General features: G+C 38.7%; 1 protein-coding gene across 1 annotated transcript in view; it reads left to right on the forward strand.

The window, feature by feature from the left end:
• LOC137297677 (obscurin-like) overlaps positions 1 to 24,078 on the forward strand; it is a 144,065-nt gene extending 119,987 nt beyond the window's left edge. Inside the window, exons 48-72 of the mRNA XM_067829592.1 lie at positions 165 to 467; positions 1,079 to 1,147; positions 1,841 to 2,140; positions 2,677 to 2,769; positions 3,070 to 3,369; positions 3,710 to 3,832; positions 4,639 to 4,926; positions 5,770 to 6,051; positions 7,164 to 7,248; positions 7,625 to 7,828; positions 8,492 to 8,630; positions 10,825 to 11,024; positions 11,454 to 11,603; positions 12,163 to 12,283; positions 12,643 to 12,809; positions 13,212 to 13,555; positions 13,889 to 14,176; positions 14,738 to 14,869; positions 15,826 to 15,987; positions 17,648 to 17,831; positions 18,539 to 19,002; positions 19,601 to 19,676; positions 19,880 to 20,029; positions 20,849 to 21,314; positions 22,228 to 24,078. Of these exons, the coding sequence (XP_067685693.1) occupies positions 165 to 467; positions 1,079 to 1,147; positions 1,841 to 2,140; positions 2,677 to 2,769; positions 3,070 to 3,369; positions 3,710 to 3,832; positions 4,639 to 4,926; positions 5,770 to 6,051; positions 7,164 to 7,248; positions 7,625 to 7,828; positions 8,492 to 8,630; positions 10,825 to 11,024; positions 11,454 to 11,603; positions 12,163 to 12,283; positions 12,643 to 12,809; positions 13,212 to 13,555; positions 13,889 to 14,176; positions 14,738 to 14,869; positions 15,826 to 15,987; positions 17,648 to 17,831; positions 18,539 to 19,002; positions 19,601 to 19,676; positions 19,880 to 20,029; positions 20,849 to 21,302 (5,078 nt within the window). The 3' untranslated portion in view covers positions 21,303 to 21,314; positions 22,228 to 24,078. The remainder of the gene's footprint in view (positions 1 to 164; positions 468 to 1,078; positions 1,148 to 1,840; positions 2,141 to 2,676; positions 2,770 to 3,069; positions 3,370 to 3,709; positions 3,833 to 4,638; positions 4,927 to 5,769; positions 6,052 to 7,163; positions 7,249 to 7,624; positions 7,829 to 8,491; positions 8,631 to 10,824; positions 11,025 to 11,453; positions 11,604 to 12,162; positions 12,284 to 12,642; positions 12,810 to 13,211; positions 13,556 to 13,888; positions 14,177 to 14,737; positions 14,870 to 15,825; positions 15,988 to 17,647; positions 17,832 to 18,538; positions 19,003 to 19,600; positions 19,677 to 19,879; positions 20,030 to 20,848; positions 21,315 to 22,227) is intronic.
• The last annotated feature ends 300 nt before the right edge of the window (positions 24,079 to 24,378 follow it).

Below are 24,378 nucleotides of genomic sequence, written 5' to 3' on the forward strand. Positions count from 1 at the left end.
GGGGACTAGCCCTGTTCATTCATTTATTACTGACAGCACCATGATGGTATATTCAGAGAATCATTCTCCTGTGACACATGTATTTTAATGTTATAAAATCTAATGAGTTGTTAGAGCCTTCTTCCATCCCTGTTTGACACTAACATTGGAAAATATACTTGCAGTTCCACCTCGGCTCACCATTGAGAAGCCGACACTCTATGAGTCAAGCCCTGATTCTGTCCAGTTGACCTGGCATCCAGCTCGTGTTCCCAAGGCAACCAGCTCCCTGTCAAGGACCACCTACAGAGTGGAGATGAGACCTCAGGACTGTTTCGACTGGCGAGAGGCAGGATCCAGTATTGTTGGTACGACCTTCCATGTGAAGGACCTTCACCCCTTCCTGGACTATGCCTTCCGTGTCCGGGCAGTCAATGATTTTGGTTACAGTGAACCAACACTACCTGTTTTCCTTAACAGGCCAATAGGTAAGCATATTAAGATGCGTTTTCCATGAGAATAGGTCTTTTTTAATTTCATATCAAAATGGTAAAAAATGAAATAATAATGTTGTTAAGGCACGCTTGATATACTGAAAAATTAGTGACAAAAATATGTTTGGTGAGCTTTTTTTTATGAAAACATTTTTATCAAATGTCAACCATATTTATAAAATGTATTGTTAATTGTTAAAATTTTTTTAACGTGGTTGGTGGAGTCACTCAAAGTGTTATCTTTCCTTGTATTCATTTAATACCAGTTCATTTGTGCATGGTGCAATGATGTTATTTTTTGATGAAAGTAATATGATCATGAATATGATTTTTATTTCAAGCTGAGCTCCATGCACAGACAATGCCTACATACACAGACAATGTTAACTTGTAGAATGCTTGAGTATATAGGGACCACTACCATGACCAACATCTCTGATTTAGGTATATTGGTTTACTGGTAGATCAACTGAATACCAGTAAAAATCAGAATTGAAAATCATAATTATACAAGTCAGCAGCTGAAAGTATGGTATTTGTGACATGAAGTGTAGACAATATTGGTAGTATTTCAGGTTTGATGTGAGTTGCCTCCCTTGTTCCAGAGCACAGGATGTTTGGTGGTGAAGATGATGATGAGGCGCTTGACTTTGGAAAACCAATGAGTGAAACTGGTGAGTTATTCCAATGCTACAAAATTGACTGATTAACAAAATACATTCAGTGGAAGATAGGTTTTGAAAGCATCTTCAGTAGGGTACATGTTTTTATATAATCTTTAAAAGGGGATTTGTCGTAAACCAAATTTTAAAAATCTCAAAGTATTGTTTGAAATCTATGCACAAGAAATTAATGTAATAATCATATCCATTTTCACATTTTTCACATGTCAGGTCAACTCAATATCAAAAGAGATAAAGAGATATACAATGTGATATACAACACTGAATTATCTGTAGAAGGAGCTGAACACTGCAAAGATGCCCGCCCATATGGCCTTATCATATTCATTCCAAAAAACCCACAAAATCTGTGACTACAATATCAGTAAAAATGTATGAATTTTTATGAAAATACATTAAATTAAATTATCAAATTAAGTATGTTCCTTAAACATTTTATTCAGTATCAAGCTATATGTAGATACTTACTATTGATTTTGGTAAGGATGATGTTAATAGCAAGTTCACAAAATAGCTGTATTTTTTGGAAAAGTTTTTACAAATTTTGGCCAAAAAATACTCATTATTACAGCATTTTGGGGCCAAAATTACTTATTGGGCTAAATTGGGTTGGCATCCCTGGTATTGTATCATACTTTGAAAGCAAATAGATAAGTGACTAAAAAGGACCAATTATTCTTTCAGTGCCACCTAAACTTCCAATTGATACTCCACGTCTGCTCACCTTGAGCCCTGAGTCAGTGCGCATGTCCTGGGTACCAGCCAGAATCCCAGTGTATGCCAAGTCTACACCCATCACCTATACCATTGAGGTCAGGGACACTCCATCTGGGCCATGGAGGGATTTGATTGGTGGAATCAGTGACATGAGTCATGAGATTGGTGACCTGAAACCTTCGCAGGACTACCACTTCCGTGTGAGGGCAGAGAATGAATATGGAGTCAGTGAACCTACCTTCCATGCATCACTGTCAAGAGCTAAAGGTAGGGTGGTATTCCTTATAGTTTTAGAGGCAGTCAGGTAGCCTAGTGCTTAAAGCATTCTATTGTCACACCAAAGACCCATTTTCAATTCCACTCATGGGTACAATGTTTGAAGCCCATTTCTGGTGTCCCCTGCTGTGATATTGCTGGAATATTGCTAATCACAGAGCAAAACCCACCTCCCTCCCTCAGTTTGAAGGTTAATCCTCTGTAGATGCTTTATGTAATCAGGATGTCAAAACTTTTGACTGAGTGCTTTTGTTTGTTGTTTAATGGTGTACTCAGCAATATTCCAGCTATCTGGCTCCCATCTGTAAATACTTGAATATGAACCAGACAAACTTGTGATATCATCAGCATGAGCATCGATCTATGCAATTAAGATATGATGATGTGTCAACCAAATCAGTGAGACTGACCACTCATTAGTCGCCTCTGAATAAATGAGATTACCACCAGGATATTTCATGCTAAAGCTTGTGCAATGTCATGAGATTATCATATCAGTACAATTATTTTTATTTGATCCTTTTAAGCCACTGAGAAGAGACGCCCGTCAGTTGAACGCTCAGATGATGGACTTTTGTCATCAAAGACACCATCCTACATTGACAGTCTCATGTCTGGAGGTATGTATGTTTTGAATATATGCACATTCATGCTCTATGTCATGGTGCTTTTTAAAAACTGACAAAATTAAGTTGTTTACATTACTTAAGAATTAAAGCTCAAAGATCAGTTTCGCAAGAGATAATGTTAAAAATTACTCTGCTTTGAAATTTAATATTGCAACCTTACCTATGTACTCGAAGTGCTAACGGGCATTGACAGAAGTTCAAGTGATGGCAATTTAAATATTTATGAAGAACAATTATATATAAGTCAGTGAAAAATGTCATGTGACCATGTCACTTACCTTTAACCTTTAGTACCACCAAGGACACCTTCTGGCCGGCCTGCCATCAGTAATCAGACTGAGGATCGTCTTGACTTGACCTGGCAGCCTGCAAGAATGCCTTCCTACCTGCGCCAGACGAAGGTCAGCTACATTGTAGAGCAACGGGAACCACCAAATCATTTATGGTCTGTCATTGCTGAAGATGTCCCTGAAACATCCTACACAGTGCGTGACCTTGACCCTGAGCAGGACTACATGTTCCGAGTGAGAGGTCAAAACGAGTTTGGCACCAGTGACCCAACACTGCCAACATCTCTAACAAGAGAAAGAGGTAGGTAACTCAATACTGGCTAAATTATCAGTCCAGCTGTCAACATAATTGGAAATAGATTCAAAGTTAAATATATGCAGGTAAACATTTATATCGAATGGCATGGCAGATAAACATGAGAGGTAACACTGATTATGCAGACAGGAAATCTTGTATGTTTTACCTTAAAACATATGTTGTTGACTCAAACTTCTGACAATGGAACTGTATGGTTTTGGTAGAATCTGTTATTACCTCATTTTTGCTTCAGACTTCAATGTTGCAATATCTGTTCCTTTAAAGAGGAGCTATCTTTTTACACAGTGATATTGCCTGTAAATGGATGTTCTTCCTTCCACAGAGGACCCTAATGCTCGAGAATATCGTGGGCGCTCCAATTCAAGGGCTCGCAGTGTCAGTCCTTCAGCTCACCGTAGAATGTCCCTCACACAAAAAGATGATGATCCTTTCTCAGAGGGCCTCCGTGAGTATACAGTCTATTTGATCAAAGAAATACTGATATCTTGCCAAATACTAGAGGACATACTGTATCCTATGTACAAGAATCAATGAATTTCATCAATTTTAGTTTATGGAAAGTTAACTACACTTAGGGTTATGTCTGTTAGATGTGTTCTTGTTTTCTGCTGCTTCATAATGATAATAATGAATTTAGTTACCTCTTCTGTTCCATCATTAAGATCAGTATCAGTGATCAGTAACCAGTGTATGAAATACGGCTCGTCCAAGCACCCGAGTCAGGCTAGATTTCTAATGGACAGTCTAAATTTAGCTAGATAGTCCGATGGTCTGGTGATGACTTTAGATAACCTGTTCCATACATCTGAGTATATTCACATGTCAAAAAATAGTTTTCAAATTGAGAGTTACATTTAGACTTGACAATTACTGTTTAAACATTTAAACTATCATATCACAAGCTCTTAGCACTGCTTTGACATTAAATCATATATTGTAACTAATTGAGGATTGTCTTGTCTGGTTAAATCCTTTTGGGGCAGGTAACATTTTGTAGTTACCAGCCCTGATATCTGGTGGACTTTTTGGCTTACTTCATACACTGCAGTAACACTTTTAAAATTCACAAAATTATGACTATAAAACTATGGACATCATACTTTGTCATGATTGAAAACCAGACTAAATATTGATTCAGGCACTGTTTGTTATTTATTTGTTTTGTTCGTTTGCTCATTTGTTTGTTTGTTTGTTCATTCATTTGTTCATTCCTTTGTTTGTTCATTCATTCATTCATTTATTTATTTACAGCTATTGCTCCTGATTTCATCCTGCCCAAAGAGAGCAAGCAGTATGGGGTGGAAGGTGGAACAGCCAAGATCATCCTGCAGTTGCGTGGTAACCCCCTACCTGTCATCATGTGGTTTTTCAATGATGAGAAGATCATCTACGGCGACCGCTACAACAGCTACATTTCCCCCACTGGTCAGGTGGTCCTGGAGTTCACAGACATGGGCTACCCTGATGTTGGACTTTACAAATGTGTGGCCGAGAATGACCATGGTATAGCTGAGAAGGTCACACATCTGGAGATGGCAGGTAGGACAACACAACTGTCAATAGTCAACTTTCCCTTTGTGTCAAAAAACATCCAGCAACTCCAGCCTTTCATGTTAATATTTCACAACTTTTGAGGCATAATCGGTATGATTTTTATCAACATCTCAGTGAAAATCATATGACTTATTTAGAAATTGTTGGACCAAGGTTACAATGTTCAAGACCTCAATAAAACCTTTAGACGGTTTTAGGGTAGGCATGTTAAGGATATTTCAAAATTTGATGTGTCTGCGATGAAAGTGATGTCTTATGTATTCTTTATCCTCCACTGTGAAGTGGGAGGGGGATACAGGTTTGAGCTCTGTCCATCCAAGATGATGGGCACAGATTTTCTTAAATCTGTTAAGGATAGGGAAACCGAATTTGGCATGTGTTTTCAGGACACGAATGCCTTGAAAACAAAGGTTATAATGCTGTACAGAGTTATGGCCCTTGCCATGCGTTTCTTCACTTAGTGCACATTATTCTCAATGGGGACAGAGTTTCTCAGTAACAGGAAGACAGGAACAATAAGGAAGAGAACACTGGCAGGGGATGTTGAGGACCATGTCTTCTTCTTACTTGTATCATATGTTTCAAAGCTTTTATCACTTGCCTTTGCCTCTACTAGTGTGGGAGGACATGCTTACCTTTCTATGAACACCTGGTATCATCAGTGTTTCACACGGATTAAAAAAAGCATGCTCATGATATAGTCGAAATTGAGCAATCGAAATATTTCTTGTGGATGTGATAAGAGTTTTGTCACTTGTTATTACTAGCAGGAGATGTAAAAATCTCAATGATAGCATAAAGACAAGACATTCTGCTTGCAAATTGCAGATCCTCCAACCATTGTGGTGCCACTGAAGGATACGACCTTTGTGGAAAGAGGTTCCGGTCAGCTTCTATGTCGTATTGATGGTTATCCCGCCCCATCTGTCAAGTGGAGCAAGGACTGGCGCCCTCTGTCAGAGACATCCCGAATCTATGTGTCCCACGAGAAGCCCGACACCTGGACGATGAACATCAACAATGTGATGTCGATGGATGAAGGCCAGTACATGGTGGTGGCTGAGAATGTTGCTGGGAAGGTGCACTGCTCTTGCAGGCTCACTGTGGAAGGTAACTACACAAGAATTAACAATTTGGTTTGGTTGTTCGTTAATGCAGCACTCAACAATTTTCCAGCTTTTTGACAGCTGTCAATAACCAAGTCTGAGACAATCCAGTGATCAACAGCATGAGAATCATTCTACATATTAGGGTATGATGACATGTGTACACAAGCCTGACCACCTGTTCCCATTAGTCAGCATGGGTATGATTTACCTGCCCAGGTCTGTGTGGTTTTGTATAAATCAGTTTATACCAATTTATTTTTACTTGTCCTATGAAAACCTGACTGGGATTTTCAAGATGAATGTTTGACCTTTTATCGACATGTTTTCTATTGTTGGATTTGGACTTGCCACAATTTTTACTTAAAAAACAAGGCCTTGATCTAATTCCATATTTATCTGATAAAGGTTGAGCAGCTTGTGACCTTGTGATGATAACTTGTCATATGTATCCGGAGATAAGAGTTTTGTAAGCTGTATGTGCCAGCATATCCTGAATCATTTAGATAATCATCAACAATTTGCACAGAAAGTGATTTCTGTTTCTATCCATTTCCACTATCAGTAGTGCAAATTTTCCACATTTTAATGGAACAAACCATTGATATTATTTTTCAGCAGTGAATATTTCTTGGTCCATTTCATTCTGACATTCCCAGCTATGAATCATGTCTTGTATGGTTATCACTATTCTTTTCCTCCCAAACAAAAGACCTCTTTCTGGAATTTAATCCCTTGTGATTTATTTTCAAATAGTTGATACCCTAAACAATTAAGCACAGGACATATTCTCTTGGAAAGGGACCTGTGAAGGTCAGCAACCCATGCTTGCCATAAAAGGCAACTATTCTTGTCAAAAGAGGCGACTAAGAGGCGAAAGGGTACTAATGGGATCGGGTGGTCAGGCTCTCTGACTTGTTTGACACGTGTCATCAGTTCCCAGCTGTGCAGATCGATGCTCATGCTGTTGATTACTGGATTATCTGGTCCAGACGTGATTATTTACAGACTGCTGCCATATAGCTGGAATATTGCTGAGTGCGGCGTAAAACTGAACTCACTCACTCACTCTCTCACTCTTGGAAAGGGTAGTAATTTGAAGGTTCCTGTCCACAGATGTCATGCCAACTCGGAGTACCATAGATTTCAAAGACACATCCAACATTGAGGATGATTATTATGTCTTGGAAGAGCTTGGAAGGTAAGACACATTCATATATACTAGATCTGTAACGACCCACTCCTGATGCTAACTGTAAACATGAATTCACTGATTATAATGAATATTCATCAACTTCTATGTTTTTATTTTAATAGTTACCCCATACTGGTATTCATTAGCCAATATTTGTGGCATGTATCATATTTGACTTTTGGTGGATTGGTTGCAACTCTAATGCATACAGGTATATATTAACTAGCAGAAGGGATACTCTCCATATCTGAATCTGGATAACAAGGGCAAATTTGTATATTGCAGAGGTTAGAATGACAGCAACATTTATGATGCAAGACACTAATACAATTATTACTCTGTATTCACTGGTATGGTACTAATTGATTCATCTCACATCCAGAGGTCGTCATGGCATTGTGCATAGAGTCATTGAGAAATCAACCGGCAATGTGTATGCTGCCAAGTTTGTGCGAGTACGTGATGACACCGAGAAGGATTTCTTCAGGACAGAACTTGAAACATCGAGGATGGTAGACCACAAGAACCTCCTGTCACTTCATGATGCATATGAAACACCCAAGAAACTCATCACGGTCAACCAACTGTATCCTCAACAGAGACCATTTGTCAAATTCTGCATTGTTATCTTTACCTAAGGAACATCTCATAATTTGTGGCTGTCAGTGAGAGTGGGTTTGGGGGTTGGGAAATGAGGATGATTTTATGGGGGATTCCTCAGTTTTGTGCACATGTACTAGGGTGAGTGAGTGACTTTAGTTTTATGCTGCTGTTAGCCATATTATAGCAACATCAATGGATGGGACACCAGAAATAGGCTTAACACATTGTACCCATGTGGGGTATCGAACCCGGGTCCTCAACAGGGCAAACAAATGCTTTACCCACAAGGCTACCCCACCGCCCCCTGTACTGGGTGTGTCGTTGATGTTTTACAGGACATGCAGGGGGGGTGGGATGTGTTACTTTGTACATAAATTTTAAAGGTGAGGGTGCGGGAGGGGGTGTTGTGTTGCACTATGTATTAGGTAAACAGACATGATTTAAATAGTCTAAGTTTCAGTGTCTTATTGCCCTCCTTGCAAGTTTTCTGTAATAATCTGTGTCAACTGGTAATTGAATAATCAGTTAGTTGACAGAAGCATTGTATACCTTACATTTCTGGGAACTCAATTCTGATTTGGTTAAGTGAATGATTCCAGTTTTTCCAACCCATCCTAGCCCTGTTGTTGACCTTAACCCCTTCCAGACTGAAAGGGGGATCTCTTCTTGACCGCATCATCAAATCTGGAAGTCTATCTGAAAATGGAGCTGCCTTCTACATCAGAAAACTGTTGGAAGGCCTTAAAGAGCTTCACAAGCAGAACATTGTACACATGGACATCAAGGTGAGGAGAAGCTCACATTTGATCACATTTCATATCCCTACAGACATGAATGGTATATAGTATTCCCAGAAATTATTGAGAATCATGTTGCGTCATGTAACTCATTACGTTTATTAACTTCTGGCGTTTTACTTACATAAACATGTTAAAACATCATCCTTTTGCAGTCTCAGTCTTGTTTTAGTACTTTGTTAGACCTCCTCGCTCAGCAATGCATGCTTGAATACGCCTAGGCACACTACCCATCAAAGTTTGTAGGTAATCGTGTGACAGGGTATCCCAATATTGGACCACCTCGGCCTTCATATCTTCAATATTTCTCAGTCCCTTTTGGTTTATTCTGTCCTTCATGACTCCCCACACATTCTCAATTGGGTTTAGGTCTGGGCTGTAACTGGGCCAGTCTAAAACTTGAACATTTTCGCCCGACAATCACTGTTTTGTGTAGCGCGCAGTGTGTTTTGGGTCATTATCATGTTGGAAAATCCAATCATCTTCATACAATGTTTGTGCTGTCGGAAGAAGGTGACCATTTAGAATGTCAACGTATCTTTCTTTTGTCAAGTTTCCTGTGAAAACACACAATGGTGTCACTCCGCGAGCCGATATGTCACCCCACATATGAAACTTCTATGTTTGGGCTATGTTTTGGTTGCTGGTAGATAGGTTTGACAGTATCTTTGGTCCAAATTTTTACACAATTAGGGAAAAGCCAAACAGAACTTTCATCCGAAAAGAAAACATTATCCCAATCTTGATTTTTATGAGCCCGACACCAGTTTAAACGTTTTTCCTTTTGTGCATCTTTCATCAACGGCGAGGGAATTCCACGTTTTTTCACCCAATTAAGTCTCTGTATTTCCTACCTAACTGTTTCATTGCATACCTGAGGACTTCCTCTGCTAATCATTTCATTTCTGATGTTCTCAACACTTTTCAATTTGCCCCTACTCACGGTCTGCTCAAGTCTTCGGCGATCCACAACACTGAATTTCCTAGGCCGACCTGCCCCTGCTTTGTGCTCTATCCCGGTTCCTGTTTGAATATTCTTCAAAGTTCTGTATACTGTAGACAGAGGAATACCATGTCTACAAGCTAACACTTTAGCATCAGCCTCACCCCTTTCAAAATCATCTAGAATGAGCTTTCTTTTCTCTCTTGCTGTAAATTCTGCCATGTCAACACAGGAAGCCGTCTGCTCAGACAAGGGAGATAACTCTTGACGTAATGAGCTGCCGTCTAAGCCTTCAAGAGTTGTCTCCCTTATTTAGTATGCTTAGTGCATAGTGAAAGCCCTTTTTCCAATCTTAGCATCATTAGAAAAAAAACAAAGATTTTCTCAATAATTTCTGGGAACACTGTATATTGAATTTTAAATGCCTTAATGGTATCTGGAATTGAAACATGATCACTGGTTTCTGACAAACCAAAGGTGCATAACTCTGCACTTTTCAGCATGTAAATATAATTGTACTTGGATGGGAGACCTATAGGGCGTAGTCAGCAAAAACTGACAAATCGAGGGGTACCCAAAAGTAGCCGACTTCACCTAGAAAATGATACAGATGCAGCTGTTTTTATGTGTTATTTTTTTGCATATTATCTGTCAGACTCAAGTAATTTGATTTTGCTATATTTCAATCTCATGATCTCCATTTTGTGACTTTTTAGCTTGGTACCTACCAAAAACGCAAAATTTGCAATAATTGCATCACAAACTTAGGAGACAAAAATATGCAAGCGACATTTTGTGTGTTTGAGAAGTCAGCTAGAATCAAGTTTAGATGTGAAAGTGCATAAGAAACACTTTGAAACTTGTTTATTTTCTGCAGTTTTGTTGGAAATGTTGTACCCCAGTGTTGAGTGTTGACTAATATCTTGTTAACCACATTTCCCATATCCTAGTATGTGAAAGTATGGATATGGCTTTGATAATCATTGACAAAGAAATGTATCCACTTGTTTTTTTGTGCTTAACATACTTGTATTCTTGATTATCACATAAATAAATTGTAAAAAATGTCTCAAACCTACTAAAGACATATTTGTCTGAAACACATGCCGTCATCAAGATCTTGTTACAGAGACAGTAAACACTGTAAAAACATGACAGTTAAATTTACTAGGGTATAATCTGACTATAATCCCTTTATAATATCATGCATGTCAATCTGACTCATTACTTTCTGTTCAGCCAACTAACTTGATGTTCCCAAGCCCTGACTCGGATGAGCTCCGCTTGATTGATTTCGGCTTTGCAAAGAAACTTATTCACACCAAAGATGTTCTGTTTAACTTTGGTACACCTGGACATGCCTCCCCAGAGCAGATTGACCATGAGCCGGTCACTCTGGCTAGCGACATGTGGTCAGTCGGTGTCCTGACTTACATACTGTAAGTACCTCCAGTGTCCCTTTACCACATTGAATATACAGAACAGGGAACTGTAAATACAATATTGCATACAATTATCAAGGCTTTTCTGAGTATTATATATAGTTTCACTTCAGTGGAGATAGGAAAGAAGAGTTTTTATTGTTGATATATCCATATTGGGAAAGTGGATGGGAATAGGTTCATGTCAAATATCACCTGGAGTATCAATGATTAAGTGGGACACTTTCTAGATTTGTTTTTATGTGAGAATTCCCACATATTCCCTGAACTGGAATGTTAAGTATAGAATTATGTAGCCATGTATATTGATATGATTCTGAACTCTTTTTAAAAGTGAAGTCAGGATTTGGATAAATAAATAAATAAATAATCAAGTGTATTTGTTCAAAGAGGTATCAATTAAAAGTAATGCCAACCATTTTGCAGGCTGAGTGGTGTGTCTCCTTTCCATGACAACACTATCAGAGATTCTCTCATCAAGACTGTAGACTGTGACTGGGAGTTTGACTCCGCCTTCAGCAAAATCTCTGCTGATGCCAAGGACTTCATCTCCAAACTCCTTGTCCTGGATCCAACGTAAGGAAAATGATTACATGTGCAGTTTAGATTTTGTTTGTGGTTTGTCAGTAAAACTTTATGTGCACCCTATGGAAGTTACAGACAGGTCCCCTGTGCTCCATGTTGGGTTGGGTTGAGGATGATGATGTTAGCTGCTTTGGATGAATAGTTCTTGGATGGATATTCTTCATGAAGTCCAAGTCATAGTGAACTGACCTGACTGAGTGTCATTGTATCCTGACAGCATTGCTCATTCTGTTTTTGATATAAAGCTGTAGATTTGCTGATTGAGTGATGCATTTGAACGTTTTGACAACTTGTCGTGTTCATTAACACTGGAGAAGCTGTTGACACACCTAGTTGGCAAACATGGTATACATTTTTTCCTCAACTGCTAACATATGAAACGTTTAGTTGTAAACACATGTGAAAATTTTTTTAAAAGGTTTAAAAGGTTCATATGAAAACTTGACAGAGCCATAGATGTAACAGTAATTGAATGCTGAAGCTTGCAGAGACAGAGAAGGCTGTGAAGTATGCACATGGTTTCAATAGTCTGTTATAATTTCGTTTCCAGGGAACGTCTGACAGTTGATGAGTGCCTGAAACACCCTTGGCTGAAGAACACAACTGACCGAAATGGAGGTGCCAAAATTGATGTTGGGAAACTCAAAACGTACCAAGCTCAGGCACGCCAGGTAAATAAGTAGGGAGCAAAAATGTGAACCTTTGATAAATCTTTGGATGAAGTGTAACATGGTAGCAGTGAGTGAATATGTTTTTATGCTGCTTGTAGAAATATCAAGCAACATCACAGTAGGGACACCAGAAATGCCCTTTGCACATTGTATCCATGTGGGAATCAAACTCGTACCTTTGGTATGGTGAATGAATGCTTCAACCAATAGACTACAACACAGCATCCAACATGGTTACAAGGTGTATAAACACAATACCACCACAGAGACCTTTGATTAGGTTTTCATCTCACATTAGTTTTGTGAATATAACTGATGGGGTCCACCTTTCAGTGTGTACATTGTTTCCTTGCCTCCAGGCTGGTGAACCTCCTATGAGGACTGTGGCTGACCTGTGCAGTCTGAGCAAGTTGTTAGAGGGAACTCCCCGCCATGGAGGTCTCCACCCAGAGGTTGACTCGGCCACAGGCAAGATCTCATTCCCAGGGTCAGAGGCATATGGAGAGTTTCTTGATGACGAGTCATGGTGAGAGAAACACACTCAGGTTCTGTGACGAATGGAAAAAAAAATATTTAGTAGATTTCTTCCATTACTGGAAGTCATGCAGATTATGCTTATCAATATTTTCTTTGATACGAATTGATGGTTGCTATTTCTTAAAACTTTTTCTGGTTGATGTGTACTTTACATGATAATTTGAAACCTCAAATTTTAGTTCTTTAGATAATCATGGTGTGTTTGATTTCTCAATGACAGACATTACTTACTGTGTTCCTGAAACAAATGAATATTTGAAGATATTAAGCATCACACTGAACTTTATCATATGCATATGTCAGAAATTCCTGGCACAAAACCAGTCATACTGGGCAAGTAATGAAAACAAAACACTTTATCACAAAGTGACTCTCTATCTTCCTGTGCTAGGTATGACTGGCAACTACGTTACCAGCCTGGCCATGAGTCAGAGCTCTACCCAACAAAGGACACAGATTACTCTCTGAGAGTCCGTGGTTACCGACGCCAGGCTGGAGAGCCTGATGACAGCTTTGAGCTTGAAGATGATGTCTATGGGGATGATGATTACTCAGCGAGGGCACCTACTGTCCGCGAGCGCCGCCTGTTGTCCGATGTTGACAAGGAGACCCTGCCTCCTTCTTTAGAAAAGGAAATGGCTTGGATCGCAGATATGAGAGAGAAAAGACCTAAAGATTCTGATGAGATGAGCATTGCTTCCAAGAGATCATCCCTTGGATCTGTTTCCACAGAAGGTACTTGAAACGCGTCATTTTATTTCCACGATGAACCTGCAGAAATTAATCTTTAATGAAAAAGAAGAGTTAATGTCTGTTTGTTACAAAATACATGTGTAACATTGGTTTTAGTGAGATTGGTTACCAAGGACATTGCACTCAACAATATGATAAAATTCAGATAAGATTGTACCGCTTTCATTCTGTTATTCCAAAGGAAGGAATAAATACTCAAGTCGTGAATATCATTGCACTCTGAGAAAACTAACGAGTAGTTCCAAAAACAAACAAGCAATGTGTTTAAAGTTCAATATAGCCATCTTCACAAAGAGAAATGATTTGTGTTTGCAGGGTTCCCTGGTCCAACCTTCAAGGCCAAGCTGGAGGACATGGCTGTCGGGGTAGGGGAGACAATCACGCTGTGTTGTCACATGATGGGGCCTCCCATGCCAACAGTAGCCTGGTATCGTAACGAGGAACTTCTCTCAGATGCTACCCGAACAAAGACTGGCGTGTGTGGTGATGGTCGAGCTTACCTCACTCTCTCCAATGTGAAGGAGTACGACACTGGCATATACAAATGTGTGGCCCGGAATAAATATGGCCGCTCCTCATGTCGTTGCAGGCTGATGATTGGAGGTGAGAGAAGACAAAAACATGATAGAAATACTAGAAGTCAGTCAGTCATTAAGCGAAATCTTTAACATCATGGAGTGTCAGGAAGAGCTTGAGCTTGAGTGTAACTGGAACAGACGTTTTTGTCCAGAATGGTGCATGTTAGTAATGTGAAGTCACTTTTAGCTATGTCGGATACTTTTAACTACAAACACATACTTACATCTGTATGCTGAATGACAAAACTGTATTTATGATGTTTCAAAAGGTATATTTGAAGTTATACATGTGAAGTAGTGGTTAGGATACTTTTTATGTCCAACATCAAAAACATATTTTTAATTGTTTTAAATAAGTATATAGGTGTACAGCAAGAAGCATAACTTTCTATAATTCTTGACAAATCCTTGTGTTCTGCATTCGCTTGGTTTCAAAGATTCTTCTGTACTCAGTATAAACTTTCAAATACAAGGTGTTAAAATGTCTGATTTGCATGTATGTAATTCTAAAACAGAGGTGTCCTTGTCTGACATGTCAATGACTGTAAGCTACAGTGAGTTAAACTGCTATGTGTCTCTCCTACAGAGCCCCCAGAAAGGCCAGGCCGTCCAGTGGTAACTCAGACGTCGTCTGATGAGGCCTTTGTTATCTGGACTTCTCCCAAATCTTATGGCAACTCAGATATTCTCTACTACAGGGTTGATTGCAAGAAACCAGGTGAGACTTAACACTAACAGGAAACACCATTGAGTCAATACCCGACCAATAGGCTGCCTTACTGTTGCTTGGTTGAGTGGTTGAGTGAGTGGTTGAGTGAGTGGTTGATTGAGTGGTTGAGTGAGTGGTTGAGTGAGTGGTTGAGTAGTTGATTGAGTGGTTGATTGAGTGGTTGAGTGAGTGGTTGAGTGAGTGGTTGAGTGAGTGGTTGAGTAGTTGAATGAGTGGTTGATTGAGTGGTTGAGTGAGTGGTTGAGTAGTTGAGTGAGTGGTTGAGTGAGTGGTTGAGTGAGTGGTTGAGTGAGTGGTTGAGTGATTGATTGAGTGGTTGAGTGAGTGGTTGAGTGAGTGGTTGAGTAAGTGGTTGAGTGAGTGAGTGAGTGAGTGGAGGCAAGGTGAAGCAATACACTTAGCAATGTTCCAGCTATTTGGCAGTGGCCTGTAAATAATTGAGTTTGGATCAGGCAATCCAGTGAAGATCAATCTACACATCTGGGATATGATGATGTGTCAACCAAATCAGTCACCACCAGACACCTTTAGTCACGTCTTATGACAAGCATAGGTTACTGAAGATCAGTTCTTACCTGAACATTCATGGATTACACTTGTTGAAAGAACATATTTGGAGATGAGTAGATCATGTTATTCTGCATCTGGAGTTAAAGATTGGTTGAGTAAATCTAGCCTTCAGTTCAACAATATTATTTCACATTCATGGAACGTGAGCTCTACCTGTTTCCTGAGGGTTACGCAGCTATTATGTCAAAGACTGGTTTGAATCAAAGGACCTAGCTTTATTTGGAGTTACTTTATACCCAGATTTACCTAGTTTGTCTGGTTGTTGTTTCAACCATCATAAGTCGGCTGCAGAATATGTACTCATAGTCTACCAAGATAATGATGACATTATTTGAATGTGTAAAGTGTGCTGACAGTTATGTCATTATCTGTAGGTGCCGAGAAATGGAAGACTGCTGCCAAGGTGACCACAGAGTGTGCCATAGCAACAGGTTTGGCACCAGACACACCCTACAGGTTCCGTGTATGTGCAGTCAATGAGTTTGGGCCCAGTCCTTACAGCTGGGGTTCTGTGGAGGTCACAACCAAAGCTGCAGGTATGCAACTGTTGGGTGTTTGGGTGATTGAGGAGTGAGGAGAAGTCTTCACTGAGCTTTTTGAGATGGAGTTAGATGGGTGAATCTAGTGCAAATGCTTATTTATGTGCTTTCTGATAATATGGATTCAACCATGCTATACTTTATTGCCCATATGGGAAGGAAGACATGGTGTATTATTTTCCGAGTAAGTCCCTTGGGATGGTACACCTTTTGGTGAATGTTGATGGACTGTTTCAGAAATAAAAACGTAGGAATATTAGGATTACCCACATCTCAGGTTTTCTTATAGGGAATGCTGTTTTCATCTTAGCGTTCATTCAGACTGAAAAGAGATATGTTTAATAAAAACAGTAACCGCCTCATGACAGCAAATGACAGATTATCTTACCCTCGCTATGTTCATTACATAGTTAATTTAACTCGGGGAAAGATAATCTGTCATTTCCTATCACTTGATACTTACCTTCTAAATACTAACTGGCAAATGTTCATGTTTCAAATTTAGTACCTGTAACATACTGTAGATGTGTTTTGTGTGGTTTCCACAACCATTTTATCCATTTCTCCTGGTTTGGGACACAATGCATTTAACCATGGTTGTTGTTGCAGACAAATATCATTGAACCTACATAACTTTCCTCGGCTTACAACTACGTTGTTCAGTCGTGTTATTTCAAATAGTAAAACATTCAGGAGATACTTTTAAGTCCATCTACTACCTCTTCATTGATAAAATAATTAGCATATTCTCAAAACATTTTATAATTATATTTTTATGATGTCAATAGTTGAAATCCCCATGTGAGTTTAATTCAGTGTCAAAATTCACAAACTGTCAAGGTTGTCCACACCAACTGTTGGAACAGGGTGAAATGGATTCATACTATCAGTGCAACTTAATGGTACATGTGCATTGCCTATTAGACAACCAAAAGTCTCTAATTAATCTAAAGGGTGATAAAGAGATACACAAATTGGGCTGGATGTAGATGGGTGATTCTAGTTTTAGGAAAAATGGAGACGCAGGTACACAGTTCAAACAAGTGCACACAGAAATATACCAAGAATAAAAAGATAAGTGCCAGCCTGTTTCAAAACTTAGATGTGATGATTGTGGAAACGTTAGGCTGAAATACTTGTGAAGACAAAACTGTATATAGAGAAGGTTCATCTAGTAAATGACTTAGGGATAACATAATCTCTTGTATTTACAATTAAGGAAATATTGTTAAAGATATGATGGCACTGCTTTTTAAAGCAAAACAACTATACCTATCCTACCTACACAACACAATTATACTTAGGTTTCACTAGTCATAAATAACAATCATGTGACCATATAACAATCATTTCTGATTTTCACTTTTCAAAAGAAGGTAACCTTTTTGAGGAAAACAAAATGCATTCATCCTGTTTAAAGTAAAAGATAATTTCAATAATGGTTCTGTTTTTAAACTTAAAGTACTGAACCAAATTATGATAGTTTTTGTTTTCTGAAAGATTTCCTATGAGACAGCTAAGACAACCCATATTGGCAAAATATACTGAGTGTGCTTAACTTTGTATTCTCAGTATAAATAGGCTGGAGGTGCGTAACTGATTGAGAAAGAGAGATGTTTGGTTTTAGTATTACTTACTTTATAATTTTCTGTAACAGGTGCACCAGCTATTACCTCTGATCCTGAATATGAACTACGATTGTTGCGACTTCGTCAGGCTGTTCCACCAGAACCACCAGCAAGTCGATGGGAAGTTAGTGAAGTGGAGGAGGTAGAGACTGAACCCGAGCTGAAGAAGACCAAACCAGAAGATGTGTACAATCTCGGAGACACACTCTGGAAGTCAGTATTGGACCTGCTAGCATTAGCTGTTTTATAATGGTGGTTAAAACTTCATTATGTGGTTGGTTTTTGCAAATTATATCAGCCTCTCATGAAAGTTTCAAAAGTCAAAGAAAACTAACATTTTTCATGGATTTTCCCCAAATCAGGACATGCATCTACTTCCTGTATACAAGGGGCATTAGGGTAGGCTAGTGGTTAAGGTGTTCGCTTGTCATACCGAAGACCCAGGTTCGATTCTCCACATGAGCACATTTCTAGTGTCCCCTGCAATGGAATTGTTGTAATATTGCTATAAGTGGCTAAACTTAACTCTCTCTCTACTAGTAATACATGATTCTTGAGTTAGTAAGTCATCTGGGTTAATTGCTGCTGTAAACAATATCGAAGTTTTATCACGGCATGTCAGTTTGATGAGGAAGGAAAGCCAGACAATGAAAGATGTTTACTATTTTCTTGAATCAAAGGTATTGTGCTGATATAACATCCCACATAGAATTGCTGTGCCTTAGACCACTGGAGCACAGTGTTCCCTGTGATTCTTGAATCAAGCCAGGATTAAAAACTTTTTGTGGTGAAAAAAAAGTAAACATCAACAAAACGTGTCCAGAAAAGCATGTACATGTAATATGAGAACCAGAAATGATACTGGCATGAAGCATTTGAATTAGTAATGGAATTAAACGTGATGCTTTTGTTCTTCCCAGGGGCAAGTTCTCGAAGTACCTATCTTGCAACAATGCTGCAACAGAACAGGATCATATAATGCGAGTGGTGCCTCTAACAAAAGACAATGAAAGTGACAGCTTACGTGAGTTTAACATTCTCAAAGGCATCCAACACAACCATGTCGGACAACTTTTGGAAGGATTCCAAACAAACACAGACTTTTACCTGGTGTTGGAGAAAATGACTGGGGACAATATTGCTCGTTACCTTGGTTACAGACGGAGATACAGCGAGGATGCTGTTGTGTGTGTTTTACGGCAAGTGATTGATGCCTTACAATTCTTGCATCGCCACGGCTATGCCCATCTGAATCTTCAGCCTGGAAGCATCATCATGGCCAACAGACAGAGTCTCAACATCAAGCTGGTTGATTTCAGTCTTGCAAGAAAGATCTCACCAGAGGGAGAGACAGTGCCAAGAATGGGATACCCTGATTTCATGCGTGAGTAATTGAGAGTGAATATTTCTTAGGGAGATCAGATCTCAAACAAATGAACCTGTTGCCATGAAAATTGGAGGGTTTTTTCAATATCTTAAATAACTGTGTTTATAAGGCATTTAGAAGTTAGATGAACATGAATACATGACACATTTTATGGATAATAACTTCTTGTACATTCTGCCTCCGTGCATTGTGTAAACATGTTTATTCTACATGCATTTTCACTCTTTGTGCTGACTCAGCATTCACCTGATGAAGGAGCAAGACCTAGCTCTGAAAAGTTGTGTAGAGACTAAAAAATTAGTTGTTATCAATACAACTTGTCATGTATTCATAAGCAGCTATTGGGGAGACAGTATCTATCACCAAGGGAGATAATAATGTGAGGAATTATGTGGTTGTACTTGTTTCAAGAAAATTCAGTTTACAAAATCAATTAGACTGTAAAATGTAGACTGTAATCAGCATATTAATAGACAAACTATTTTCATGACTCACAAGTTTGGCAAATAACTCCTATAAACTTTTCTGTGAATCATCATGATTCTCATTTTTTGAAGTTTATGTCATTTTTTACCTCTTCACATTTCACTTTCAGCTCCTGAGGTTGTTACACAAGAGCGAGTAGGCTGCTCTGCTGACCTGTGGGGACTAGGTGTCCTTGCCTTCCTTCTGTGAGTACTCGCTGGCAAGTTCAGGGCGAAACTGTGATCAGTGTTCAATGATATTGTACAAATAGTCTGGTGTTTTCACCATAAATTTGTCAAGATTGAAGGGTTTTTATAAGCAGAAAATATCTGTTCCTTATTGGTATCATAAAGTGTCATTTTAGTGAGAGGCATCCATGACCTGACCTCAATGTTACCTTGTGTTTCAGACTGAGTGGGGAGTCCCCCTTCTCCGCAGACACAGATGATGTGACACTTGCCAACATTGCATACAACAGATATAACGCTAATGATATGTATGAAAATGTCTCAAAGGAAGGTCTAAAGTTTATCTTCAAACTCCTCAAGCGTATCCCAAGGTGAGTACTGTTTAACACACAGACACTTCAAAAGATATTCCTCATAGGTAGTATAAAAGTGCTACTTTAAAGAATTTACTGTATGTTATAGACTGCTTATTAATTATATTGGATGGTACATAAGAAATATTTGATGCACTTACGGATACCAAAAAAGCTCATCCCCTCACACATACCACATTTTGGGATGATCCACATCATCTCCTCTTATATGTGTACAATTCTTTAGAACCCTGTCATATTTGTGGTAACTCTCCCTTGATTGTGTCTACTGACCCCTACAGTCCGTTTGATTCCTAATCCCATATAAAGCAGGACCAGTCCCACAGAATGAGACAGGTTGTAATCATCCATGTCATTTGAAGAATGCAGTACTGAGGCTACTGATCTGTGAAGGTCCTGGGGTAGAATAGGCCTTCAGCAGCCCATGCTTGCCATAAAAGGCGACTATGTCCTAATAGGCAGATTGATGCTCATGTTGTTGATAACTGGATTATCTGGTCCAGGCTCGATTATGTACAGACCGCCGCTATATAGCTGGAATATTGCTGAGTGCGGCGTAATACTAAACTCACTCACTCACTCACTCACTCACTCACTCACTCACTCACTCACTCACTCACTCACTCACTCACTCACTCACTCACTCACTCACTCACTCACTCACTCACTCACTCACTCAGGCTACTATTGACATATCCTGCCTCTGCAGTAATCAGAAAGTAACCAGTGACATACAAGATGTGAGAGATAACTGCCCCAAAAAATGGATGTTGCCAGCCAAAGTCCTTGTGTATGAGCAGATCTGTTCTGTTTCAGGAACCGTCCAAGTCTGGCTGACTGCCTGGAAATGAAGTGGATGCTGCAGACAGACGCCATCATCAAGTCACGGAGTGAAACATGGTTCCCAACAAACAAGATCCGCACATTTGCTGATCAGTATGACAAACGAAGAATGGCTGATAACTTCAGACTGGATTACACAAAGATTGAGCTGACCGCCAAAAAACCCGTAGAAAGCAAGCGTGTGCGCAAGGAGCGAAAAGCTGCTGCTCAACCTCAAGCTGATCAGTCAGTAAGTGAGAGCAGGAAGAAATTTGCACCCAAGGTTGTAAAGGAATTGGAAGCTGAACCTGACAGTGAAGCTGGGGCAGGAGAAAGTGAGGCTGCTAAGTCTGAGACAACAGGAGAGAAGATAGAACAAGTTGCTGATGATGTTGTGTCCAAGGCTCTTGATGAGGCCATGCAGTCATCGGAGTTAAGCAGTGCATGATGTGCTCAACATGTAAGTGATTTAAAACACAGTACAGTTATTCAGGATGGAACAAATACCACATTCTTTGCTTGATATGATCATTCTTCTATTTTGTAAATTGGTCTATGATTTGTTACAAATCCACTACATTGGGTACAGACACAAACATGTTCTAAGAGGAACTGAGTGTGTGAGTATGGCCATCTTTAGCACTACTCCAGCGATATCATGAGAGTGGAAACTAGAAACTTGTATCACACATTGTAACCATGCTGAGACATTTTGTTGACTGTAATCTGAAATAGTTTTGTCCCTACACAGCATTGCTATTTTGGAAAGAGTTCCTTTTTTTCCCCTATATATTCTTTCTTACACAGGTTAACAATGGTGATACTAAGAGATTCAAACCTATATATTGTAATTACTTTTGGGGGCTTTTGGTTATTTTTGTGAGTCATCTAGTACTTGTTGTGTTAGGGGTTGTTAATATTTCTAGTACATATCAATATATAAATATTATTTGGGATGGGCTATTTGTTAGTAATAAATGAAATACAACCATTGTAGCATGATATACCCTGTAAGGAAATGATTATGAAACTGGATAATTCTTTTACATATTAGCTTTACTGAGGACACCATCTTGGATGTGCAAAAACAATACTTCTAAGTGAGTATCAGACTTAGGAAAGAAGTGGGGTTTTCCTGGCTTGGCAAGCTGATGAGCTTGATGTTGATTGCAATTAATGGTAAAGTTGTCTTGACAAGTAATTGTGTGTAGTTACCAGGGGAGATGACTTCTGTTGAAAATTTTGTTATAATGCAGCCGAAGTACAGGGTTTTTGGTAATGATGTAATAGAGGCAGTATTTACAGAATTAATACAGAATAATTAACATGATGTATGCTGTTCCTATATTTATTAGTATCTAATCTTGTTTCAGGTAGACATTTGTACCAAGGACAGATGGAATGAAAGAAGAGCAGTGCCTCATTGATGTGTATTTTTCGAAAAATATTGAAAGACTTCAGTATATCTCTGCCTATGTGATAACCAGTTGCCCTTCATCTAGATTTTCCTGTTTGCCTGCAGTCACCACAATGAAATGTTATTAAATCATTGCTGGATTACCAATTCAAGAGTGTAAAACTATAAGTTATTTAAAGAGAAACTTCATGCATCCCAGCCGTATATGAAATATAATGGTTTAACTGCTTCAGTTTAGTTTAAGTTAAACCGAGAGACAAATGTGTGTCCCTTTAAGCAGGTTAATGAGTGATCTTGACCTGCCTTGTGTGGTGCTGTTACTCAGATGTGTGAAGGATTGTGAAACTAGTCACTTTTTGTACAATCTTGGATCATACCTATTGTACATTTTTGAGTATTTATTTTTGAAAGGGTCAGTTGCAATTTTCAGATTCTGAAGTGAATTTGAATTCTAAAATGTGATATTTTAACATATTTCTTTTAATGCATTATGTGATGTCTGACTGTAAGTTATAAAATGAACAACTTATGGCACAATTTATATTCAACTGTTTTGATTCCCCAGGACTTTCATGAATGCTCAGCGACTGGTAAACATATCAGTCATTGTGTAAGTCATACCAAAGAAGTGATGTGATTAAGGAAACTATTTTTTACTCTTTTAATGATGTTGTAAGTGTAATTGATATATATTTGTGCATATGTTTTTTATGTAAAAAAGAAAACAGATGCATACTGGCATCAACTATTTTGCATCACAAACTGCCAGAGGATAAGTGACTATATCTTTTGGAAGAAAAAAAATAGTTCTCCACACTCACAGTATTTGAAAATGAGATTTGGGTGGTCCAATGTGTTATTTATTTATATCATAAATGTTTACATTTGTAGATGTTATTTTTTGTCTTCATTGTACACAGTTTATGATGGAGGAAGATCAAAGCATTTGAGAGCAGTCACTGAGCATTCGGAAAGAACGGATGAATCTTGATGTGCAATATTTTCTGTTATATATTTTATCATATTACAACTCTCACATACAATGATTACATGCAAGTTTGCTTCAAAGGTTTATATATGCGTATCTGTTATGTCTATTTTTAGATGTAAACAGCTTATGACATTCAGTTAAATTTCATAAACGACAAGACCAGGACTGTGTTGAATGATGATCTGGCACACACTGAGAACTGGTGAATGCAATATATAGGTCTCACAGGGCTCACTGTCCAGTGTCTTGCCTTGCCCAAATTATGTACAGTAGTCAAGAATATATGATGGAAGGTTGCGATATGGTTACTGTGTGATTTGTTCAGCCAGGCTGAATAGAGGTTGTTTGCATTTTGTCTTATTATTTATTTGAAAATACTGAGTTCAGTTTATGGCAGAATGTTTATTTTTTGACCTGGCTCTTCAATGTCACTAATTTCACAACGTTCTGCATTCTGAAGAGAATGCTTTTTAGCAGGGAGAATACTGGAAAGGTTATCTTTCTGTTCCATTGCTTGTACACATTTCTATTTTTTGGTAAATGTGTATACCAAATTTGGATATTTACATTAAAAAAAAAGTAATTATGATTCTTTTTCAAATGCATTTTCTTTCCATTCATCACATTGAGAGGACAGTGCATGTTCTACATGTTAAGAGATTTTGTGATTGAAATGTTTTTCTGTTAACCAATCTGATCACATGACTGCATTTATTGTGTGAAAATTCCCTTTTTGAGACTATTTTACCCTTTGATTATCAGGAAGGGCAACTGTCAACTCCTCACTATATAGATGAAATAAACCCTGTGATAATATCACTTTATTTGTTATTTCTGACTGTGTTAATACCTGTTTCACCTGGGGAATAAAACCAAAGCAATTGATTCTGCAGGTTCTTCACTCTGCCGGGAACATGCACACTGTTCAAAAGCAGATTCTGTATGATTCAAGAAAATGCAAAAGAAGTGTCTCCTCAAATGTCTAACTATAGACCAGCTACAGACCAGGCGTATCATAACCAAATCTACAGCCTCTAATAGGATCAAGTAGTGGAACTGAACAACACTGGATTGTGGCCTTAGATATTAACCAGTTGATGTGGGTATGGTACAAAA

The sequence above is a fragment of the Haliotis asinina genome, chromosome 10, assembly GCF_037392515.1.
Source record: "Haliotis asinina isolate JCU_RB_2024 chromosome 10, JCU_Hal_asi_v2, whole genome shotgun sequence".
Classification (NCBI taxonomy): Eukaryota; Metazoa; Mollusca; class Gastropoda; order Lepetellida; family Haliotidae; genus Haliotis; species Haliotis asinina.